Source organism: Struthio camelus, chromosome W (assembly GCF_040807025.1).
Source record: "Struthio camelus isolate bStrCam1 chromosome W, bStrCam1.hap1, whole genome shotgun sequence".
NCBI lineage: Eukaryota > Metazoa > Chordata > Aves > Struthioniformes > Struthionidae > Struthio > Struthio camelus.
Genome location: NC_090981.1, coordinates 26,669,429 through 26,686,739, shown reverse-complemented (window position 1 = coordinate 26,686,739; position 17,311 = coordinate 26,669,429). Strand labels below are relative to the sequence as shown.

The 17,311-nt window shown below is 35.9% G+C and overlaps 1 protein-coding gene across 2 annotated transcripts in view; it reads left to right on the top strand.

Annotated features, from left to right (window-relative positions):
• The window catches only part of LOC138064096 (alpha-mannosidase 2-like), a 126,219-nt gene that overhangs the window by 79,575 nt on the left and 29,333 nt on the right, over positions 1-17,311 (top strand). For both annotated transcript variants that reach the window (XM_068925059.1, XM_068925060.1), the window contains exons 13-17: positions 6,981-7,146; positions 8,494-8,730; positions 8,845-8,967; positions 13,998-14,112; positions 17,176-17,309. In XM_068925059.1, the coding sequence (XP_068781160.1) occupies positions 6,981-7,146; positions 8,494-8,730; positions 8,845-8,967; positions 13,998-14,112; positions 17,176-17,309 (775 nt within the window). The remainder of the gene's footprint in view (positions 1-6,980; positions 7,147-8,493; positions 8,731-8,844; positions 8,968-13,997; positions 14,113-17,175; positions 17,310-17,311) is intronic.

Here is a 17,311-nt window from a genome sequence, read left to right as displayed (position 1 = left end):
ATTGCTTTAAATAATACCCGCAAAGTCAAATTTTCTTTGAAACAAAGCATGAATCAGGTTTGAATAACTTAAACTGGATTGGATATATGATTTTCATGCATAAGACTTTGATTTCCTCTGAAGCTTTTCTCCGTTTCCTAACTTTCTTGTTAAATAAATTTTGGGTAGGACTGAAAGGTGTCTTGAAATTTTGAAAAACATTTAATTTTTTTAAAGCTCATAAACTGATATAAGAGTTGTAGAGAAAACATTAATCTGTCAAAAAGGCATCATGATCATGAGCTTTCACAGTTAGCTGGTGATTAATTTCTGAAGGAATATTAAGAGCAGACTTCTTGGATTAAGGGATTACAGAATGTTTAATTTTTAATAACCAAAGGAGCATCATGACCGGATAATTTTAGATGATAAACTGATTCCCCTCCCCTTTGCTATTATGCCATTTATTTTCAGAACAATTATTCATAGACTCTTCCCAGCTTTAGTAATGCATAGCAGTAATGTATGCAAACTTGTCCAGGTGTGGAGAAAAAGGGTGAGGGAATCTCTGGTTAAAACATCACTTCAGTTAGGCTTTTGACTAAGGAGGCTGTAACGCTCACATGAGAGACCATGAGAGCTTTGAGTAGAACCCCGCTAATGAAATAGTGGTGCCCAGCAACAGGACAGGAGGGAATGGGCACAAGTTCAGAAAGAACTTCCTGCGTTTCAATTTAAGAAAAAATATTTTTTTTTCTGTGAGGATACCGGAACAGGTTGTCCAGAGGTTGTAGAGTCTCCATCTTTGGGGATACTCAGAACCTGACTGGACACAGTCCTGGGCACCCTGCTCTAGTTGACCCTGCTTGAAAAGAGGATTTGGACCAGATGATCTCCAGAGATTCCTTCCAACCTCAACCATTCTGTGATTCTGTGAACTAGGCAACCAAATCTAACATAACTTTTTTTTTTCCTAGTGTTTTTGCTAAGCGTTAGAGAAAGAAAGAAATTAGTAGAGAAAGAAATCTTTCTTCCTTAAGAAGAAAAAAGCGTTACACTTGATTTTTATTGAAAGTATTTTTTTAATGGCATTTTAATGCAAGGAGAGAGTATTTTAAATAAAGGAGTCATTTTTGTGGTCCAGTTGGTTTTGGTTTTATTCTGTATTAAAAATTGAGGAAAATAAGCCCATGCTCTCATGGGTTTCTATACAAGATTCATGGAAATCTCTTCTTGCAATATAGAAATAAACACCCATTTTAAGTAGATGGTCTTTGTTCTGTTTGTTCCCTTCATGACCATCCCAAAAGATATGGACCATTCCAGGCCTCAGTAATGTCAATTCATGGAATTTTTTTTAGAATTCTAGCTGTCAGGTGCAACTTCTTAGGCTTCCAACATATTATACAAATCACAGAAATTTTTTTTTGTGGTGTTTTGGCAGCTACCGTGCCAAATGGTGCAATATGCAGTTTAAATACTAATTCGTAATTCCTTTTCCCCTTGTGCACATCATTGTTTAGTAACTAGATAATCTTACTACCAAGTGACTCTTCTTAACATCTTTTAAAGTGATATTTTTCTTGTGCGTCTTCAGATAAGGACCAGTTTTGATTCTCTCCTGGTCCCTCTTTTAATATCTGGAGTTTGTATTGCTTTATCATTCAATTGAGATAAGTTTTGTTTAGGCAACTTTAGTTTTGTTTAGAATTCTGAAATTTTATGCCTCAAATGCTTTTTTTATTCCCAAGACCTTTGAATACCTTTCTCATTGTAGTCTGGTTTCCGCCCACGAGTTCTGATGCGTTTAAGTTTTGACATATATAGAGATGCTTCATTTCCTTTTCTTTAAGGCTCCAAGCATTTTAATGTGTTTGCAATCTTCCCTTGCTTTCACTTTCTTCTCCTTTTTGATGTTTAAGTGAAGCTTACTCTTTGCCAGCAGATTTGCTTTTGTTTGTTCTTTTGCATCCTTCAGTACAAGACTGCTGATGTAATATATTGTTTGGCTTCTTGGCTTGTAACTTTTTTCAGGTGTGGATGTACTTCAGGTAGTTCCCCTTGTTTCTCTTTTTATAACGCTGTTTTGTAACTTAGCCTCTATTCCAGAAGAGAGAAGGAAACTAGCCAGCTTCAAGCAAAGGTGTTGTTTATGCAATTTTGCATTGAAATTGAGCGTATGTGCTTTGGAGAAATTGTTCTTGTGAGTTACTGTGGGAAATACTCAACTTATTTGCGAAGGTTTGCCAGAGAGAATCCAGATCACATTCTGGAGTGGATCAAGGGGTCCTTAAAGCAGACTTGAAGAACGGTCCTCCACTGAGCAGTGAAATTTGGTGACCTAGGTTGTTTTGTGTTCACATGTATGGGAGAGGTGATGTTCTGGATAATCCTTTGTCACTGGTAATCCATTGACGTTTATTTGTAGTGAGTTCTGATTTCTCACATCACTTGATGGCATCACTTGTAAAGTCAGCATTGAATGAACTTTAGAAGAATAAGGTACTCTTGTGCCTGGTGCTATTGGTGAATTTGTGTATATATGTTGATATGTATGCATGTACATATGCACATCAGGGAAGCAAGAGGACAATAGTCTGCAATACTGTAGCTCTTCACAGTTTAAGAAACAATTTGCAATAGTGTTCTGGAATTCTAAGATAAAGCTGTTAGGGGTCTGGGTCAACTTTTTCACTTTTTGTTTGTGACTATAGCTAAACTCTTATGTGTGTTCTGGATAACTTGTTAAAGAAGGTGTTTTAAATAAGGACATTAGGTGATAACTTTGTTTTTTAGCTCTAGCTGAAAAAGGTTAGACAACAAGTTAAATTTTTACTACGTGATAGACTAGTCAAAATACTCCATCTCCTACACTTGAATGTATCTGCTTAGTAGATGAGTTTAAATGCCGTATGCTAGATTATTTAAAGAAGATATCAAGTTTATATGAATAGAAAAATATTTGTTCTGGGTTTCAGAGATCCAAATAAGTATGGGGTCAAAAAAAAATCGAGGTTTATCTTTTTAAAATATCTGACAGGCAGGTGGCTAGATTTGCTCTTCTGAAATTGTAACTGTTTGTGCATCCAAGTTACATCCCATTCAGCATTGAGAGCTCAGATCTGCACCTGTTTCTCGTTTATTTCTCTCAAATAAATGAAATGATGGCTTAGGCTCAGCCAGATGGGTATTTCTGAAGTAAAATATTTTGAGTAAAACTTTGCTTTGGAATTTTACTAGTGGGCATCAACATTTTTCTCTTCACACCCCTTTCCCTGAGTTTTGATAACTCTTGCTATGCTATTGCCAGAGACAAGTAATCTGAATAGTGAAAGGAAAATAACTACTTGCTGCTTCTGAAAGAGGGAATGTTATTCATAGTTTTGCCTCATGTTATGGAATAAAAAACACTTAAATATTGTCAAATTGCTTCTCTGTATGATGTAACCACAGTATATTAAGCGGTTGTACTCCACATTTGTGGATGACATTCTTTGTAATGTTTTAGCTTAAATGAAGTCTAGTCCTTTTGTTTCATAATGAATTTAGTGTGGGTTTTGTTTTTTTTTTTGTTACAGTGGGGTGTTATTTAAGGGTAAGAGTACTTCAGAGGTAACTCCTACTTCAGAAGTACTGCTACTTCAGAAGTAAAATATTTAATTGCATTAATCAATGCTTTTGTATATGCATAACAATTACATCTTATTGAGTATAAGTACTTCAATTCTACTGAAGTAAAACTTGGAAACAAAATATTGACATCTAGCCCAAGTTCCAAAGTCTGTACTGTCAGAAATCTGCCCTATCGTCACTACCTTCATCTGACTGCCATATTACTATACACATGCATAATAAATTTACAGTACATTGTTTCAAGAAGGTATAAAGCGTATGTACCTCTACACAACAGGACCTTTGCTTTATTCTAATATCAAAGAGAAGTAGTCTGGTGATGTATATTGATAATATGCCAATTTTTAAGGTCTAGGATTTTTGTTATGGGTAGATTTGTCACACTACTAATTGAAGTTGTGAAGCATGTGAATATCAATAGGAAGTTGAACAAAGTTCCTGGAAATATTTTTATGTGAATATGTTCTTTGTTTCGCAGATAATTAAATTTTAATGAAGGCATGCATCATTACTAGAAAAGAACTGTATCCATAAGCCTAATATTTCACACAGAGGCATAAGAATTGAGGATTTCTACCGCATAGAAAGAATAAACAAAACATATTTTTGTAATGTTATATTCATGAATGAGAATGATGATTTATTCTGACCTTTCGTGTTGGATCTTCTCAAAGGACGATATTGTATCTGACAGTCCTCTCTTTTTTCAAAGTATATGAGTAGTTCTTATATATATTTCACTACTGTTATGTTTTTAGTCTTATACTTCCTAAAGTATAAGACTAAAGTCTGGACTAAGAACAGTATTGTTTTAGTTTGGTTTTGATTCCACAACAATTATAAAAATATTAACAATTAAATTAATGTTCTATCAAAAGAATTAAAAAAACTAGAATGTAAATAACAATGTAAAACAGAATGTAGATATGACTTTCATAAGTCTGAGGAGGCTCTCACAAACTCTTGCAAAAGTTGTTAAAGATTTTGAAGGCTAATCTAGAATACTATTAACTATTTGTATTGTCTAGTAGTCTAGGAATCCTCAATGTGAAACTGGATAAAAAGAGAGCCTCCCAAAGTGCTTTTAATTGCGCTAGTAAATAACTGACTGCAGCTGGATGCACACAGATATACAAGGAGAAAAGTTATGTGTAGCAGTCATAACAATAGTTCAGCCCAGGAAGCTTTAAAGAAGGGGTTTAAAGGAGGAAAATAACTTGTATGGAAAGCTTATTCAAGCTGTGGTAGGTAATCTTAAGATTCTTATTAGGCAAATCTAACATAGCCTCTGATTTTAGTTTATTCACCTATTGAGAAGTTGCAGTTGACCTTTCCTACTGATTGTGAGATAATAGGGTGGCTGTTAAGGACTGTGAAGTTGAAGATAAGCAACTCAAGTTTGATGCGGAAGAGAAGAGGGAGCCAGTGAAAGAATAATGGGAAAATGGTGACCTAGCCAGTGTTCATAAGGATTCTGGGTATCAGTAGAGCAAAACTGCATTTGCTAAAATTAGAGGAATGTTGCACCAAAAAAAAAGTGCAAGATGGAAGGAGGGTAGCTGAGTGGTTTTTTTTTTTTTTTTTTTTTCCAACTGAATGGAGAGATGGGAAAGATGTTATCCTTGGTGTGTTTGTATCACATTCATAGTTGGGTGATGCATTAATTTACGAGCTTGACTTTGCACTGAAATTGTGTTGTATCTCTCAGGAGAAGTTTAATTTGCTCTTCCTTATTAACTACGAGCATTTTGCTACTACCTCTCAGTCTTGAAAATTTCATTATGTCCAAAGCAGAATCTCAGCACTTCTTTCTCTACTACCAACCGGACTTCATCTTAAAGGTAGATTACAGGTTACCGGGAGAGCTCACTCTGCTCTGACACTTGCTTAGAGGGAGCCCTCCTCTGTACATTTAGAGCTATTGGAGGAAGGGGGAAAAGAAAAGGTCAAAGCTTTTAACTACATAGGTGATTTTTGGGACCATAGAGTTGTACCCAGGTGACAGGCTAACTAATCATCAGTCTGGAAGACTTACAGTTGGGGGGTGAGATTCTGGAAAGAGGTTCAAGTTACAGGTGGTGGTCAAGATAAAGACCTGAGTGACAGAATGAGATTTCTGGTTTGGATAGAAAGAGAGAATTCTAGATGAAGTAGCTTAACCTATGAAGGTGGTAATTGAATTTGAAGGCTGAGATGTGGAAGGAAAAAGGAAACCACTAACAAAACTCTGAGGCATCTCTGTAGAAAACTGGGCAGAGAATGAAGAAAATCTACTAGAAGAAATGCTGAAGGAGTGAATTGATAAGTAATGCGAGGATGTTGTAGGAACTGATAAAAGACAGGATTTCATGAAGAAGTAAACTGTGTCTTACAATGGGAAGGCCAAGGAGGTTGAAGGTAGAGTATTGTTTTTTCTGTGAATTTAGGGGATCATTAGAAATTTTGGCAAGAACTTTTTTCATTGTAAAAGGTGCGTTACTGTTTATTTTGTTTTTTGGATGAAATGAAGAAACTTCAGGAAGCAGTTGTATGTAGTGTGTTCTTTGACCTTGGAAATGGAAAGGAGAAAGGAAATAGAATAGGAGACCCGGAGATGTATGAGACACGAATGTTTTGATACAATTTCCTTTTTCTATACTTAAAAATAAACAAAATTATAAGAAAAAATTCACAGGCTAATAAAGTTGCTTTTTTCAGTTTCAAGACTTTGACTTTCCGTTGGCTAACGATCTAAATGTGCCAAAATGGAAGTAGACATAAGATGATATAAAAATTAGCTGTTCCATATGTGCCTAATAGATTTCAATGTATATGTGACAGTTGCCATAAGGAATCTTGATTAAAATTTTGCACTTAAATAATTTTGGACTTTCCCTTGTAGCAGAGAGAAACTAGTTGCTTCAAAGAACGTACATCAGATATATGTACGTACACAAAGTTTTATTCATTATTTCATTGTTTCTAAATTATGCTTTAAATGGAGGGAAAACAATTGTGGATAAGAATCCAATAGTTCAGTCTGAAAAACCCATTTAGATTAATCTGACTATCTGATTGTGCTTGTAACTATAAAAGGGAATTCTTTAGTAGTTAAGATGTGAAGTTGATTTGTTTTTCTTGTATGGTATTTTCAAAATTCCTTTTCTCTGAAGCATCTGAAAAATAACAGCATAAGAAAAGACCTGCCAAGAATTGATGTTAAGTATCCATTGTTTCTGGTTATGTTTTGCATAGTTATTTGTTGTGGTATGTACCTGTTGTTTTAACATTGTTTTAATGCTTTGTTTGTTTAATTTGTGTGCAACAATATTAAACCTGAAGGGAGAAGCTTATTTCACAAAGATAATCTGGCAAATATATTTTTGCAGGTACCTTCTGATATATAATCCTATGGAACAAGAGCGATTTTCAGTGGTTTCAGTCAATGTGAATTCACCCAGAGTTAAATTATTATCTCCTTTGGGAAAACCTGTTGCTGTCCAGATTAGTGCCGTTTGGGATGGAGCAAATACAGTGTCACATGAAGCATATCAGGTATGCTACTTTAAGTAAAAAGCAATAAAGTATTTTTATTTGAGAGGTACTGTAGCTTCACATTAGAACAAAATGATATTGTAATGAAAAGTACACATGAAATATTGGCAGTTCAGTCTTCTGTAGATAATGTCACTAATTCAGTCATTTTAAGAATAAAAGAAACATATGTATTTAGCATAAATTTAAAAAGTTTCTTAAAGTGATTAGTTATTAAATTTCCATAATATGGTGTATTATAGTGAAAGGGTCACTTATAGCTGCATGAGAAGGAAATGTTGAATGTGTCTTTTTTCCTAAAACTGCAGTTCTAAAACTATTTTTCCCTTCAAGTGGTTATCCGTATGCACAGTCACACGGTTTATATGTGCTCAAGCGCTCCAGCTGGAAGACTTCTTAAGTCTTTAGATATGATGGCTTAAGCAGTTAGTTTCTGAATTTTTGTTTTACATATAGGGAGGCTGGTTGTACTCAAGCTCAACAGATGGCTTTGATTCCACCTCTTATTTCTGATTCTAAACAATGTTTCTGAGAATTTTTGAATTATACCTCATCACAGAAGATTATCCCCAATTATCGCACATCAGAAACTGTGGGGTTTTTTTAATTTTTTAATTCTTAGCATTATAAAAATACCGCACAGATCTCTGTTCTTCTGGTCTTACACTCTTAGTCTTACTCTTTTTGACTTGGGAGACAAGTTGAGTTTGTTTCAGGATCATATGCCTGTAAAGGTTATTCAGTTAATGTTTCTCAGCCTTCCTCCAAAGGGGTAATTATTGATAATTAACATTGTGTGGGAATTGCAGAGGCTGTAGAAGAAAGAGAAAGAAAATTACATATCTATAACTCCATGCTAAGCAGTTTTCCCTTGGAGATCTACCTACTGTATTAACTCTTCTGTGAAAATTGTTTTATAGCTTCTAAATAAGCAGAAACTAAAAGTGAGACAATTTCCTTATGTATTCCTGTTTAAATTTGTGGATTTTTTTTTAAGTGGTCTGCAGTGTTCCCCACGTGCTACACATGCATAGCAAGTGTGCTTACAGCTGCTAGCTGCAGGTAGCATTCTTTAAGAAGACTGAAAACTGTTACTGCATTAATATGACAGTGATCATGATTCTAATCAAATTGATTTTTTTTATTTGCTAATTTTTCTTCACATGCTTCAGCTATTAATTTTGGAATTTTGTTTATAATTTTGTACTCATTTGTTTATGGGAAATGGGAGAAATTCAACTGTTCTATAATTGTGGAAGCGAAAGGAGTTACATTGAGCATGAATCTGGTGCAACAAGTTGATGATTTTCAATTTTTTAATAAAGGATGCTGCTTTACTTCCAACAGATCTCTTTCTTGGCACATCTACCACCTTTGGGGCTTGGAGTTTACCAGCTTTTGGAGATTCAGAGTTCAGAAACAGATTTGGCTGATTATACTATATATATGAGTGGAAGGAATAATATGCAGGTGAAGCCAGACAGGATTTTCACAATAAAAGAGATGCAGAATTCTGTGGATAATATAATTTTAGAGAACGCTTATATGAAACTGTGGTTCTCTGGAATGTCTGGACTACTGGAGGTATGTTGCCTTATAGTTTGAAACACTTGCTTTTTACTTTCTTAGGAACTTTTGCTCTTGTTCATGGAAACCCAAGTGTAGTGAGCCATGTCAAATGTGATTCTCTGTCCTTAGAAAATAAATACAAAAGAAGATGGTAAAAACCATCAAATGAAGGTGGAGTTTGCATGGTACGGAACTACAAGTAACCGGGATAAGAGCGGCGCTTATCTCTTCTTGCCTGATGGAGATGCCAAGGTACATCTTTTCTTTGCACAGATATTCTAATCTTGAGCTAGCTTGAAGCACTCTGCAAATACAGCTTGGAAGAACTAGTTTTCTCCAACACTGAAATGCAGCTGGAAATAATGATGTCAGTTATTGAAATGATTGGCAGAACTTCATATGTCATAATCCTAGATTTGGATAAAAATACAATATTAATTTGAAAGTGCAAATGTATAAAGAATATTAATGATTCAACAAAGAATTTAAGATAGATGCTGCCCTTGCAAGAAATGCACCGAGATGTGACCATTTGCTATCATTAAAACAAGTCAAATTTCACTTCATATGGGAAAAATGTCTAGGAGATACGTATTCATTTCTACTTCTCTTTACTTTTCTGACTCTTAAGAGCTCTTTATTTTGAATGAAATGTTTCCAACTTCAGGGTATAGTACTTTTTAACTGGAAAAAGTATATGTTGTTTAATATAGTAGTTAAGATATTGGATCCCAATTGATGAATGTATGCGCTGAGTACCAAGCAATTGTTTCTAATGTAGTTCTCTAGCATGGCCAGTATTTTCAGCAGAGTAATTGTTGGAGTGAGGCCGCATATTTCTGTTAATTTTCAGATTGGAAATTCAGAAATGACAGTGTTCTTATCTTGCTTTTATTACCAAGAAGAATCTACTGTACCATTTTTGAAACCAAAAAGCTAGCATTTCGGAGAGGGAGTGATGGAATAATAAACAATTTTAAGAAGCTAGCTAGTGTGCAGTGTATTTCTTCTGCCCATTTTCTCTGTGAGAACTTAAGGTGCATATATAAGGCAAACAGAATTCTTTATGGCTGCTCCAGGAAATAAAGCAGAATGGTTGAACTTACTTATGTTACTTAGTTATGTGTGTAAATCGGTCTAGAAGTGGACAGAAGCATTTTCTTTCCTTTTAGAAGTCTCTCCTAGAAACATGCTTTTTGAAATCTGTCAGTTGTCTGCTTTAGACCCTGTTGGGTATTTAGCCCATAATTAATATTTTTGCATCAGTTGTGTTCATCAGGGCTCACTTTATTCATAATTTTTAAATGCTAGGGTTATATTTGATCTGTGAATACCCGGACAATATTTCCCTCCCCTCCCTGCCACCTTTCATCATGTTCAAACATTATTATTAACATTCCTACATGTTCAAACTTTATTGGTTTTATTTTAGATACTACTTAATCTTCTGCTTAGAAAAGCAAAAACCAGTAAATCTAACAGTTTTATGTAGTTTTCACTGCACTTCTGAATTACTTGTTTTATAAAAATAATCTGGAGAAATCTATACAGAAAAATGGTTTTGATATGAAGAAAAAAGCGTGTCGCATGACTGCAAGCACAGTTAAAAGTAAGATGCATACTGAACTTTTAAAAACATAATATGTTGAAATTACAAGTACATTTTTAGTTAATGTTAAGCTTTTAAGGGCAGTATGTTCAAATTTTGTAACTTTATGCAATAAGAATGAAATCACAATACTCTTAAAAATTCTACTTCCTTAATTTACCCTAAGGCTCGCTTGGCTTGCATTTTAATAACATTAATTAAAGTGTCTCACTGGGAATAACAATGCAATTCTCTAGTAGTTTTAAAACACTTTCAACTAATGGTTTCTGTCTTTAGGGAGAGGGGGGGGAAAAAAAAGGGGCCCTCTGTTCAGGGTTCTCAGTGTGAGATGGGTTGACTATGCTTTCAAAGTCCTTTCAGGAAATGGCAGTAGAATAGAGTACAGGCAGGAGGTTCCCCTTCCCCCTGTTTTTTCCCTTACCCCCCCCCCCCCTTATCACCCCTTGTATCTCTGCCAAACTTGCCAAGTATTATGTTTGTTAGGCCATTTTCTTCTGGTATCAATGAATTTGCATGCTTTCTTTGCCTTTATTGCCCAGTTATTTTGTTGTCTGATAGTCTTTTGGTTCCTCTCTTTTCAGTTCTATAGTACTCAGGAATCATTTTTCTTCATCTAGTATAGTAATCTGTCTTCCTATTGTACTTTTGTAGACTTTCTGCTCTTAGGGTCTACAGCCAGTTTTTAGAAATTTTGAGCTGTAACTTGCTAGGTTTGCAGCCCATCAGTTAAAGTCATGTCATTTTAGAAGATTTGATACATATAGTGCAGCTTGGTCATCAGTAGGCTGTTATGGATGTCAGGTTTCATGTGAATGATGATCCATATGCTGGGATGTATGCAACTCTGAATCTTCCAAGAGATCCCTTGGATTAATCGTCTTTAAGGCTGACCTAAAGCCAGCCTGGACTATTGCAAGAGGTGCATCCTAGCTAAGAAGCGGTAAACTATTGGTGCCAGCACCCCGTTTGCTAGCAGCAAGCCAAAGAAAAAGATAATGATATCTTTCTACATTTTTTTTATTGGCAAGATTGGGATGTTCTCCTGTCCAAAACGACTGAGACTACACATTTAGAGTATCCCACTGTATCAGTCTTCAAATCTTTTGCCTCAGAAGGACAGAAGACCCTCATTCAAGCGTTCAAGCATTTGGTGCTCCCTCTGGTTTTGCATTCCTGATAAAAGGAGAAGATAAGCATGCAGACACCTTTACCTGAAGCATGTTCACAATACTTAAGAATTAGCTGTCTTTGAAGTGGCTCTTAATTTCCTTGGTGCTATCTATTTCCCTGAAGCATTGCATCTACCGTCAAAGATCTGCCGCACATTTGTTTCTGGAGGCAAACGTATTAGAGTGACTATTGTCTCTCTTTTGCCATGTTCTCAAAACACAGTTCTCCAGAGACCGTGCATTTGATCTTTCCCAAACCCTAGCCTAATCTCAAACTCTGCCAAATGAAGGGTAATCTGTTATTGAGAGGCAAGTTATCTTGAAGAGTGTCTTGAGTTCTTTGTTTAAACCACAAACATCTCAGGAGCAATCCAGTCTGTTGGAAGATTCTCCTTTGGACATAGTTTATTTGGCTTCCACTCCAACAGTGTACTGCGCTGCCAAAAATTTCTAGGCCGCACTAAAAAGGTTAGTAGTGCTTCAGTTGACTACAAGGGGAAGGACGACTTATTGGCCAGGCTTCATGCCTTCAAGCCACAATACACCATGTCAGCTTCTATGCAAGCCAGTAAACCTTCAAGTGCAGGCAACTCTCCAATCATCTCAGCCTTTTGGCACCTCAGCACCCCTTTTAGTGCCAAGTCAAGTGTTTTTACATACCCTAGGGAGCTATAGAGTACTATTTTGCTCCCAGTAGTCTCCCGTAATGTTTCTAGCTTGACGCTTCCCCACCACTTCCAAGGGACAGATGGTCTTGTTTTTCAGTAGTCACTCACATTTAAGAAAAGTAAGTTCTGAAGCCTATGACCCATAGTTCTATTATCCAGTTTCTGGAAATACTGCTTTTCAGTCTTAACAAAACCTGCTATGGTGGGCTACTGAATCTTGGTACATTAAAACTGATTCTAGTGAAGCTGAGGGGGACAGATTTCACAGCAACTATTTGTTTAATTATTGAAGAAGTGAAGCCTTAGAACTACCACTGGATATCAAATCCAAATATTTTTATTCTGAATTCAAGATTGGAATAATCATAGAATCGTTCACATTAGAAGAGACTGACTCTCTTGGGGAACCTCCCACTCAAAGCAGGTTCCACACTGAATTTAGACGAAGACTTTGTCTATCCAGCCTTGAAAATAGCTCTATCATTGTTCTTTCCTTTTAGGAGGCAAAGTGATTTTTTTATCTGAGCAGCAGGAAACCTACTTCTGCGTCTTGGTCAGACTTTTGCATAAGAAACGCTTTTATTTCATGAGAGGCCACGACTAGTATCGGTTCAGAGGCCTCTCAGTCCATCTCACCAAGGATCTTTACAGTGATACTATACTAATTGCATGTCTAATGCTTAAAGCTGTTCTCTCACTTACAAGCCTGGTTTGTTGAAGCGTGGCAAACCCAGTCATTATCTCTCTGGTCCTGGATAGCTCACAGAGCTAGAATGGACCAACTCTTCCCTAATAAGGAGGAAGGGTAAGCTCTATCCTTCTTATGACTGTATAGAAAAAGGGCAGCCCCCATCTAAGAACTTTCTCCTTAGATCCCTATAAATGACAAGTTTTCAAGTATTTTTATTCAGTGTTTTTTTTTTTTTGAATGAAGTCTTAGTTTAATAGTGTTGCCCTGCAGTAGGGTTTTTTTGTTTGTTTTGGGGTGTTTTTTTGTTTTGCTTTGTATACACTTATTTAACCCATTTTCTTATTTGTGTTCATCCATATATTTCTGTATAGTGCATACAGTTCATTTTGGGATTAGCTATTTTTAAAATAATCAAAACTTGCTTAGCTGAGACTCAACTTTATGTGTACGCCTGTGAAAATCATTTTCTTCATCTCTTAGGTTTGACTGTAGATATGTGTGTGGTTGTTTTTTTTTTTTTTTTTTTTTTCTTCTGTAGACAGGCCTTTGAGAGAAATTAGTAAGAAGCCAATCTCCCTGTTGTGGTTTCTTGCCTATTCTCTGCTCTACCCTGCATTTCAGAGGGCTCTCCAACTGAGGTTGCTTTTGCTGAAGAAAGTTTCCCCTTTCTTTTGCTTTCCAAAGAGTATGCAAACTGATCCACAAGGCAGTATAGAGGCAGCTTTCCTCATACAGTATACACCACCAATGCAGTAAACTGTTAACAGTCTGTAAAAAGCAGACAGTTAAACCATTTCTCATATATTATGAAACTACGGTATTTGATTACTGGTATAATTTTGCTTGCAAAAGCTGACTTCGGATATTTGCAATAATAATCCATTACAGCACGTCTGTAGGTCTTGTATCCACTAATCCTCCTAAAATACCTATGAGATATGTAAAGATGGTTATGCTAATTTTAGCTGAAGATTAGGAGTAATTCTTCAATTCCTGTTTTTCATGCTAGACTTAGAATAGATATACTGTTATATTTAAAAAATTAAAATGACTATTTAACATTTAATAAATGCTTTCATTTATTGCGACTGTTATTAAGCAGAGTTTTAAAATACTTGTTCTAAGTTTCTGTTTCCTTTTTGTAGCCTTATGTTTTTACAGATCCACCTCCCGTAAGAGTCACTCACGGAAGGATTTTCTCAGAAGTTGTATGTTTTTTCCCCCATGTGACACATACTATGCGACTCTATAAAGTCCAGGGTAAGAATTGTGAAACCATGACTAGATTCTCACTGTTTATTTTCCATCACTGCAGCCTTGGACCCAACCTGTATTTCTAACGTTTAAATACACTTCTAAACTAGTAGAGCATACTTCTCCTTGAACTCTTCACAGGGTCTAAAGACAAAATGATCCCTGTCTGAGCCTCACTTAGCCAATTGCTAAGCCAAAGGCAAACTTAAACGCAACAGATTTATTGGAGGAATCTCACAGCATTGGGAAATCTTCTTACTGTATACATTACCTGGAGGGAGCTCCCCAAACTTCTTTACAGTTTTGGCAAAACCTTGCTTTTCCCACAGACTTACGTTGCTTTTGGTTGCCCTGTCAGACCAGGGAGCCTTGTGGCTTGACAGTTTGTTTCAGTAACTGACCACTGAGTGAATTTTAATTTTTTCTCTGCTTTCATTGGAATCTGTTGGTGACAGCATAATTTTTAAAAATCTTTTTATCAGAGACTTCCTATGTTTCATTAAATTCAAGAACATTATTTTTTAAAATAGCTGGAAAATCTATAGCTACGAACATATAGCGTGAAGCATATAGATCCATTTTTTGCAGACTGGGTCTGGAGAAGATGACGTCATCTTCTGATACTGGCAATTTTTCATTTAGCACTGTGGTGGAATAGTCATTGGTAAATGTTAACATTTTAACATGCTAGTAATGCTGCAGGTGGAATTCCTTTTTTTAAAAAAAGGTGAGGAAACAGATACATCCTTGACATCCTTTTCGTTCAAGGCTTCAGGTGGTAACATCACAGCCCTATCTTCATTTTACATAAAAAGCAGCATAAATGAAGCAGCTGGCAAACGCTTTCAGCATTCTCCTGTTCAAAGGTTGAGAGTGGTTTAGAATTCAACAAAGTAAAGGTGGTCTTGAGAAAGCTGTGGCAACACGTTGCCAAACTGAATGGCTAACAAAATTTGAAAACAGGACATGTGTGTGTACGTATACACAGGTGTGTGTGCGCGCACACATCTATCATGTTTATATGAAAAAGTAATGTTAAATACTTAGACACCTTTGCAATAGTCAAATTCTTGGGTGTTTAAGTAAACTATCATGACAATGAATAAATAAAAAATAGGAAACTAGCTCAACAACAGAAATAAAGGTAATATAAAAATTTGCTGCATCAACAAATGATGCTTTCTTTTCCTCAGCGTTTTCAGGATTTCTGGAAAACCTCTATGATGCCAGAAGAAAGCTTAAATTAAAATCAACGAGCTTATGCACGTAGTTGTGTGAGATGTGCAACAAAAGCAAATTAACTATCATAATAACACCTAAGAGTTCTAGTTGGGATTATAGGTTCCTATTGTGTTAGATTCTGTGCAAAAAGCACAAGTAAAAGAATATTCTGTGATCAGGAAGTGTTAACTACTGAAGTTTAAGCTGGACAATGTCAGGTGGGTGCAGAAAATAAAAAGAAGCAAAACATGAATTTTCACAATCTACAGATTTGGCTTATCTTTCATATCGCTGTTATTAAAATAACTGCATTAGTATATTGATTTATAACTGTATATTAGCGAGGGCGTGTGTGATGTGGGAGTTCATGGATTGCATTAGGTGCTTGTAGAGCACAAATGCAGTTTGGGATTTTTCAGGAGTTTGTTAATAGCATTCTTGATTAGGAGGAAGGTGTGACTGTTCTCATGATAGTGGCATGAGTTAGAATTACATGAAAGGTTAGTACTCTAGAAGTCAGTATGTTTTGACCAAAAAACCCTGTAGAAATGAAATGTTCAGCCTGACTCCATTCTCAGTGCTAGCTTATTTTAAAATGCAATTATTTAAAGAGATAATTGAATATGGGGGAAGAAAAAAGAGACTATTAACAATCCTAGAAAACCAAAAAACTTTTTGTAGCTTGAGGAAAGAAGGACAAACAAGAGGTTGTCTGTCTGTGTGCTTAGGCACCTCAGAATTTTAGGTGAATATTTTCTTTTGTCCGTGTGGATAACATTCCAGTGTTCAAGAGCTCAAATTGTCATGAGCGTGCTTTTGGGTCTTGTGTGCTAAGATACACTGAGCTGTTGTGAAAGTTAAGTCACAGCTAACATTTAGCTAACATAAAGTAGCCAACGTTTTTAAAACTGTCTTCAAATTTTAAAGGACTAAGACAGTTGATTGGTCCCTCTCAGTCACTCAACTTCTACCACCCTATGTTTGCAATCTATCAGACAAGCACAGTATAGTTTCATTACTACAAAGAGAAAATTTCATGTCTTTGTTCTAAATGGCACATTTTTTTGACAGTCGTTAGTCCCATTAGACTGCAGAAGGGGTACAGGTGATCATAGTGAATGAAAGTTTATTTCCAATTCAGGCTGTGCCTCAGAATATCTGAAAGGGCGCCATTATTAAAGGTATGCAATTTTCAACAGCAAGCACTGTTGAAAAATCTCACGGATATCTGTTTTCATCTTCAGATACTTAATATTTTTTTCATGAAAATGGGCATCTGTTCCCTGTTAACGAAGACTTGTTTCCTGGTTGTGCTCCTGTCAGTGTGTAGTTTCTTAATTCACTGTCCTTAAGGAAGATTCTCTCTGTTTTAGTTATAACAGCTCACCAGTTTGCTGCTTAGAACAGTTGCTGTGTCAGAGGCAGGTAACTTCAATGTTACCTGTGAACAGCAAAAGCAGCACAAGGGAAGCAGTGAATGCCAGAATCTGTTCCAAGATATTATTAGCTATTGCTAAAGATAGCACTTAAAAGTGATGTGGTGTTTCTTACTGATTTATGGGAACCCACACTGGTTCCTATCATGAATATTTTGAATTATTTTAATTCTACTTCTTATCTGCATCAATGAAGGTTTCCGAATGACTGTCAAATGAGTACTGAATTAGAAGCACTGCTATATCATATAGTACCTGACTGTACCAGCTTCAACTATCTGGGTAGATATAACAGGAGAAGAAAGCTAGGGGGGCAAACTAGATCACTGTATGCTGGAATCACGGTTGTTTTTATATATGTGGTGGTAATTTTTAAAAATTAAGAGATTTTTAAATGCTGCTTTTTCTGCAGGTTTGGAAGGCCAGTCTCTTGAGGTTTCCAATATCGTGGATATTAGAGGAGAATATAATCGTGAACTTGCAATGAGAATTTCTTCTGACGTAAACAGTCAAAATAGATTCTATACTGATCTTAACGGATATCAGGT